This window comes from Euphorbia lathyris, chromosome 7 (genome assembly GCF_963576675.1).
Source record: "Euphorbia lathyris chromosome 7, ddEupLath1.1, whole genome shotgun sequence".
NCBI lineage: Eukaryota > Viridiplantae > Streptophyta > Magnoliopsida > Malpighiales > Euphorbiaceae > Euphorbia > Euphorbia lathyris.
The window spans coordinates 49,483,935-49,491,945 of NC_088916.1; the positions used below are offsets into that span (position 1 = coordinate 49,483,935).

The 8,011-nt window shown below is 29.8% G+C and overlaps 1 protein-coding gene across 1 annotated transcript; it reads left to right on the forward strand.

Annotated features, from left to right (window-relative positions):
• The first annotated feature begins 2,717 nt into the window (after nt 1-2,717).
• Nucleotides 2,718-7,716, forward strand: LOC136200848 (probable BOI-related E3 ubiquitin-protein ligase 2). Its single transcript, XM_065991325.1, has 4 exons — nt 2,718-2,890; nt 3,011-3,114; nt 3,370-3,686; nt 7,104-7,716. The coding sequence occupies exons 1-4, from the start codon at nt 2,826-2,828 to the stop codon at nt 7,626-7,628; spliced, it is 1,011 nt and encodes a 336-aa protein (XP_065847397.1). The 5' UTR covers nt 2,718-2,825; the 3' UTR covers nt 7,629-7,716.
• The last annotated feature ends 295 nt before the right edge of the window (nt 7,717-8,011 follow it).

Below are 8,011 nucleotides of genomic sequence, written 5' to 3' on the forward strand. Positions count from 1 at the left end.
GGCTATCTGTAATTTTAATTTTATCAAACATTCATTTACAAGACCAACATCAAAGAAATATACAAACAAATAACTTGAAATAATATTTTTATTAAGCTCTCAAAGAACTTGGCTAATGTAATTAAACCTGTTCATGGGTTGCGCTTGGACCGGATCTGATCGGGCTTGTCACATAATTACTTTGTCCAAGCCCACACTATATTTATATCGGACTCATGCCGGATTGGGCCAAGCTAAAATAACTAATTCCCAAGCCCAACCCGACCCAATTAATATCTTTATATTTTTTAAAAATTAAAATTAAACTAAAAAATTATACTATAAACATAAATAATAAAATACAATAAACTAAATTTTAGAGGATTATTTCAATAATAATCAATTAAAGCAATCCTAAATAATAAAAAATACTTTTTTGATAGTAATAAATAAAATAGTAACAAAAATATATATATGTTCACCAATTCTAAAAAATATATGGTTTGAAAATTTTTATGTTGAAGAAATTTAAATTTTTTATTTTTGGAATATAAAGTTTATTAAACTATAAAAGTTATTAAATTAAAATTATTATTAAAATTTCGGGCCGGGCTGGGCTGGGCCTGAGTTTTGATACAAATCCCAAACCCAATCTACTTTATATGCGGGCCTAAGCAGGTTTGGACCGGACCGGACCTATTACGAAACATATACGTTCAAACCCAGTTTTTGAAGATCGGACTCGGATGGGCTGGACGGACCAGTATGCTTTTGAACAGGTCTAAATGTAATATAAAAATATATTATAATAATATCCACTTTATTTTTTAAACTTATAAAAATGTTTAAATTTATATAAAACTAATATAATAAATTTAGGTCATATAATGTTAATACAATGAACTTATTATTAAAAGAAAATATAATATCCCTACCAAAAAAAAGAAAATATAATATTCATAACTTTTGTAAATTTTATTATTTTGATTATATCTTTTATTGTTATTGTATAGTATACTACTCGTACACACCCATTTAAAATGTTTGTATTTTGAGCAAAAAAAAACAAATTATATCATGATATTTATAATATATTTTAGAGTTAGAAATTAGCTAATTTTAAATTTCAATGTTCTATAATATATAGATAATTCTTTTTAAAATTAATTCACATGCTGTGATACATTTTATTAATTTTGATGTTAACTCAAAATAAAAAAACTCCGTTTATCTTCAAGTTAATCTAACCATTAAATAAATTTAATTATTATCATAAAAGTAAATAATTTTTAACCGTTCATCATTGTATTTTAATTTATTATTAATTGATTGAACTCTTCAAAATATTATTATTTGAAAAAAATATTCAAATATATAAAATTTGAAAATGTATTGTAAACAATATAAAAAAGTATTAAATAGTGTCATTTTATTAAATTTATAAAAGAAACAAAATCATTAATTTTTCTTTATAAATTATTGATTATTTTATTTAAAATATATGAAAATTTCACTAATCTTTTTTGCCATCTTCAAACCAACAATCCAAACAAAATTATTAATCCTTTCCTTCCATCTTCTAACATTTCAATCTAATTTTTTTCATTCTTCCCATCTTTCATCCTTCAACTTCAACCAAACCTACCATTAATCTTAGGACGTTGACTTGTTTTAATATTTATTTTTAATTCATTTTCATCGATTGATTTTTTTTACAAATGTTTTGTTGGCAGAAAATTAAGCATCGGATTGATTAATATTTACAAAATGTAAATTGCTATGTTGTTCTTTTTGTAAATAAAAATAAAAAATAAAAAATCTAAAAGAATTTATAAAATATATAAAAAGTAATTGTTAACTAAAGCTGGTTTTTTACATAAAAATCACATCTAATTATAAAATTATAACTAAATAATATTACAAAACTTAATTATCAGGTGTTTTCTATGGTTACTTTGTTTTTGACAAAGTAAATGTTACTTTATTTTTTTCCACCATTGGATGATGGTGAACTTTAACAAAGTAAGTTCATCTAATGGTGGTAAAAATAAAGTAAGACTTACTTTATCAATATGTCACTATTTTTTATATAAGTATGATTTTATGCTCTAATTTTTATAAATTTTAGACCTCAATTCATAAATTTAAAAAAATATATCTCCTAATTTATAAAACCTAGTCTTTATAATATATAAAAAACAATAATTTACTTAGTTTAACATTATTTAAATTAGTGCTTGATATAAATAATTTTTGGGATAAGGTACCAAAATAGGGGAAGTATCAATTTAGGCTCCACGTACAAAATAACACAACATTTAAAAAAATGTACAATTTAGGCCTCGATAACGGAACGAGATACGTCATTGATATTACTCTGTTAAGTTTTGTCAATTGTACGTGGAGGAGAAATCAGAATTTAATAGAGTAATAGAAATGACGTGTCCAATCCGTTATCAAGACCTAAATTGATATATTTTTTTAAACGTTAAGTTTATATTAGTGCTATTTTATATGTGAAGCCTAAATTAATACTTTCCAAAAAATCTATAGGTCCTATTTTGGTATCTTATTCCGTATTATTTTTTACATCTAAGTTTCCCTAAAATATAAACGGTAGAGTTTGGGTTGGGCTGGGCCCAAAATCGAGCTACAAACGGTCAACCAACAGAAGGGCCCAACGAGTAATTTAGCAAAACTTACAACGCAAGAACATAAATCTATAACAATTAAGGTACCTTGTAGAAATTACGAAGAATCGATCCCATCGTCCATCACGCCATTCTCATTTATCGGTATAGCTTCTCCTTTTCTTCTCTCTCTCTGGGTTGATTTATGGTTATTCCATGGCTCTTCCTCAAAACCAGTTTCAACAACAGTATCAATCTCAACAACAATCCAAGAACTTGAGGTGAGCTCGCTTCAAATATCATATATTCTCTTTCTTTTCTTTTTCTAAACCCTAACCTCTTCCTGTTTATTCATGAATTCCTGCTTAATTTTCAATTGCTATTCACTTCTTTATGTCCAGAAATTTCTACTCAATAGAAGGTCATATTTCACCGCCTGTTGCCTATTACAGTCCGACTAATTTTCAAGATCAGTCTCAGCATCCTCCTTATATCCCACCTCCTTGTAAGTTCTTCCTTTTTATCTCTCATGATAAACTTCCATCTGGATTGTTTTTCTTTCTTTCTATTTTGTAGCTGTGTAGCCGTAGGATTCTACATGATTCTTATCCAACTTAGCTCATTATAGGCTAAACCTAGCTTAATATTCTCTACTTAGCAACAAAATTTGAATAAGTCTCATAATTTTACTTGTTTTGGCTTATATCTCAAGTCATTTTCAAAATTTTGCTTACTATTCTCTTTGTTGGTCGTCTTCCAGTTCATGTCGTGGGGTTTGCACCGGTGCCGGCTCCTGTGGCTGACGGCAGTGATGGGGGAGTTGATTTAGGGTATAATTATGGGTTGGAACCAAAGAGAAAGAAACTCAAGGAACAGGATTTTTTGGAAAACAATTCCCAGATTTCATCGATTGATTTCTTGCAAGCACGATCGGTTTCAACTGGGTTAGGGTTATCCCTTGACAATACTCGTCTTTCATCTTCGGGTGATTCTGCTTTGATTTCTCTTATTGGTGATGATATTGACCGGGAATTACAGCAACAGGATGCAGAGATTGATAGATTCCTCAAAGTTCAGGTCTGAATTTAAAGAATTTAACTGCATGCTAAATTGGCATGACAATTAACTTATTAGTTGTTCCACTTTTCTAGACTGATCATCTCTCTCACTTTTTATATGAAGTTTGTATCTTTTTAGTCTGGTACTTGTGCGAAAGCGTCTGCTATTTATTTCTATGGTTTAACCATGTTTTATTGTCAATATGTCATAATATAACAGTTGCTTAAGGTAATTTTTTACTTCAATTCCGTTAGAGTAGATTGTTTGCTAATTTTCCATAAGTGGATATGTTCCCTCTATTATTTTGGTGATATTCTTCGGATAGTAATAAAAGATGATTTGATCATGTTTTTATGTTAATGTGTCATAGTATAAGGGCTACTTAAGGTAATTTTTTACTTTAATTTCCGTTAGATAGATTGTTTGCCAAATTTCCTTATGTGGATATGTTCCCTATATTATTTTACTGATATTCTTCACATAGTAATTAAAGATGTCCATTTCTTTGTTTGAGCTTTTTCATGTTTGGCGATATTATCTATATTTGTTTCGTGTCCCCTTGCGTTTTTTTTTTTAAGAAATTGGACACGCCGGGGGACGCGGCAAGACACCCAAACCTTATCGATCTGATGCGATACCCAATCCTAATTTCTTTCTATTCTTTCCTTCTTCTCTGTGTGATTCCTCTGGTGCAATTCCTTCTTTTCCTTCGATACCCAAACTCTTTCCTTCAATTCCTCTGGTGCGGTTCTTTCTTTCCTTGCCGTTCCTCCTCCTCTGTGCGATTCCTTCTTTTCGTTCTATTCTTTTTTTTCGTGCTCCTTCTGTTTTGGTTCTATTCCATTCCATATAAAGATGAATTGTACTTCCTTGTTGTTTTGCTGTTTTGGTAATATTCTGTGATTTTTAGTCATTTTTTTTCTTTTTAGTGGAATTAATTGTCATGATATCTTTAAAAGAAAGAAAAGAAATTAATTGACATTGGACTGTTATTTTCTTTACCTTAGAGTTTGTGCTATGAGATATAACTTATCTGGTTTCTTAAATATATATTATAAAACTATAAATAATATATTTTTAGATATATTAACTATAATGTTAATAAATACAAGTATCTGAATAGTAATATATTATTGTTTGTAATAAAATGACTTATTTGTGATTTATCATTACTTTTAAATGTTATATATATATATATATATATATATATATATATTTGCCACGTCCTGTCGCACCAGTGTCTCATATTTTTTTTAAAAATGCCGCACCAGCACCTGAGTCGGTGTTTCATAGGCTGGAACCTGTGCAAGCATGCATGTACATTGTACTAAACTTTATCAGTAGTTCTAAGAACTGAAAATGGACTTCACAAAATTAACTAGATTTGGTGCTTTGCTTGATAACTTCGATAATTATTGCTATGGTTGTTTGTTACTCCCTCCATTTCAAAATAATTGTCACATTTGATCAAATTTTCTTATTTCATATTATTTGTCAGGTTTAGTTTTCAAGGCAAATATTTCCAATTTTACCCTTACTAGTGAGTTTAATATTAATTACACTTTTTGTCATTTTAAGTTTTTAATGTATGGAGAGTGGTTCAATTTACTGAGTGACACAAAAAATGTGGATTATTAATAAAGAGAGAGAAGGGGTATTCTCTGTGCGATTCCTTCTTTTCGTTCTATTCTTTTTTTCGCGTTCCTTCTGTTTTGGTTCTATTCCATTCCATATAAAGATGAATTGTGCTTCCTTGTTGTTTTGCTGTTTTGGTAATATTCTGTGATGTTTTAGTAATTTTTTTTCTTTTTAGTGGAATTAATTGTCATTATATCTTTAAAAGAAAGAAAAGAAATTAATTGACACTGGACTGTTATTTTCTTTACCTTCGAGTTTGTGCTATGAGATATAACTTATCTGGTTTCTTAAATATATATTATAAAACTATAAATAATATATTCTTAGATATATTAACTATAATGTTAATAAATATAAGTATCTGAATAGTAATATATTATGGTTTGTAAAATGACTTATTTGTGATTTATCATTACTAGTGAGTTCAATATTAATTACACTTTTTGTCATTTTAAGTTTTTATCGTATGGAGAGTGGTTCAATTTACTGAGTGACGCAAAAAATGTGGATTATTAATAAAGAGAGAAAAAGGGTATTTTAGACTATGTTCAATAAATTTAATGCAAATCAATCATTTTCTTAATATGTGTGATTTAGTCAAATGTTACAATTATTTTGAAATGGGGGAGTATTTTATGTTGGGCCTTTCTGTGGTAGACAAATTTTAATGTATTAAAATCTTCAAGTTTAATTTATTACACTTTTTGTCATTTTAAGTTTTTATTGTATGGAGAGTGGTTCAATTTACTGAGTGACGCAAAAAATGTGGATTATTAATAAAGAGAGAAAAAGGGTATTTTAGACTATGTTCAATAAATTTAATGCAAATCAATCATTTTCTTAATATGTGTGATTTAGTCAAATGTTACAATTATTTTGAAATGGGGGAGTATTTTATGTTGGGCCTTTCTGTGGTAGACAAATTTTAATGTATTAAAATCTTCAAGTCCGGTGATTGTGTGCAACCTTCAAATTGGACTTTCTAAAGCTAGATATAACAGAAATGATTTGGAAATGCATTCATGGTGACGCTTCTTCGACGTATTTTTCTATTGGTTTCCTTTTGGGTTCATTGTCTTTCTAGCTATGGGATGGTGACGCTTCTTCGAAGTATTTTTCTATCGGTTTCCTTTTGGGTTCATTGTCTTTCTAGCTATGGGCTTTGTGTAATTTGTTGCTCATTTCTTAAATGGTTGTGAGGATGTTAGGATAGATTTTGAAATTACTTATATATGCATCTGTTGGTAACTACTGTTTCTACTAGATAGCCTTATGTTAGGATCAGCCTGAAAATGTATTCTTAGCAAGAAATCTCTTTTAAATTAGTAAAGAAGTTACTGAACCTGTTAATGCACTCCAGAACCTTATCTGGCATGAGTGCTCCTGCTTATATTTCCTCTTATTGGACAGGTTCTTTTACCTTTCTGATTTTTAGCTTCTGCACACACATGGAACATCATAAATGTAAAAATAATTGAAAATGAGATATCAGAGATGTCACCGTACAAACTACAAACCAAATTTGATACTGGCAGCTCATTTGCATGGTTGGCTAACTATTGTTTTAACTTGCATTTTCTTCAAACATGACTTGTGATATTGTTTCAGTATCAGTTCTAGATGTCTATGATTCTGTTATATTGCTTGTTCATCCTTTTATTATTATTATTATTATTATTGCCCCCTTTTCTCCTAAACCATGCAATACTAACAAAATATGCTTATGGAAATGGATTTGTTTTCAGTTTCAGTTATGTATGTCATTGAATTGTTTTTGACTTATGTGCCTTCTGATAGGGTGATCAATTGCGGCGAACCCTCCTAGAGAAGACTCAGGCTAACCAACTCCAAACTATCTCACTTGTAGAAGAAAAAGTTCTTCAAAAGCTTCGTGAAAAAGAAGCTGAGGTAGAGAGCATTAACAAGAGGAATATGGAACTCGAAGAACAGATGGAACAATTATCTGTTGAAGCAGGTGCTTGGCAGCAAAGGGCTCGATACAATGAGAATGTGATAAGTGCTCTCAAATTTAATCTTCAGCAAGTCTATGCTCAAAGTAGAGATAGCAAAGAAGGGTGTGGTGATAGTGAGGTGGATGATACTGCTTCGTGCTGTAATGGGCGTGCTATTGATTTTCATCTCCTCTCTAAGGAGAACAATGACATGAAAGAATTGATGACTTGTAAGGTTTGCAGAGTCAATAAGGTTTGCATGCTTCTGATACCTTGTAAGCATCTTTGCGTTTGTAAAGACTGTGAAAGTAAGCTTAGTTTCTGTCCCCTGTGTCAGTCTAAGTTTATTGCCATGGAAGTCTATGTGTAATAAGATATATATGAATCACCTAATCATATACTAAAGTTATATCATATGCATTTGCTCAAATGTCAATTGAATATTGCTTGTTTATTTGTCTTCTCTTGTACTTATGTTAGAAAATTATTTCCCATTATATGCATGCAATTTTTTTTTTCTTTTACTTTTGATATGGTAACCTTGTAAGTTTGTATGTATTAATTTACCTAAGTAGTTTGGGAAGGAAAGACGACTAGAACATAGAAATACTTTTGGCAGGGGTCCTGATGCCTAGTTCCGTTATCTGATCACTTGGATGGACCAGTTGAACTGGCATTCTCCTGAAATATCGCTTCTTCAAGCGGATTCCTTTTTTAGTTCTTTTTCGATGATACTGCAAGCTATCAGGAAAG

Bases quoted from the DNA above. Each gene is read 5' to 3' on its own strand.
- LOC136200848 (XM_065991325.1), top strand. From the start codon at position 2,826: ATGGCTCTTCCTCAAAACCAGTTTCAACAACAGTATCAATCTCAACAA. The intron at 2,891-3,010 runs GTGAGCTCGCTT...CTTTATGTCCAG, and splicing joins CAACAATCCAAGAACTTGAG to AAATTTCTACTCAATAGAAG. The intron at 3,115-3,369 runs GTAAGTTCTTCC...GTCGTCTTCCAG, and splicing joins TCCTTATATCCCACCTCCTT to TTCATGTCGTGGGGTTTGCA.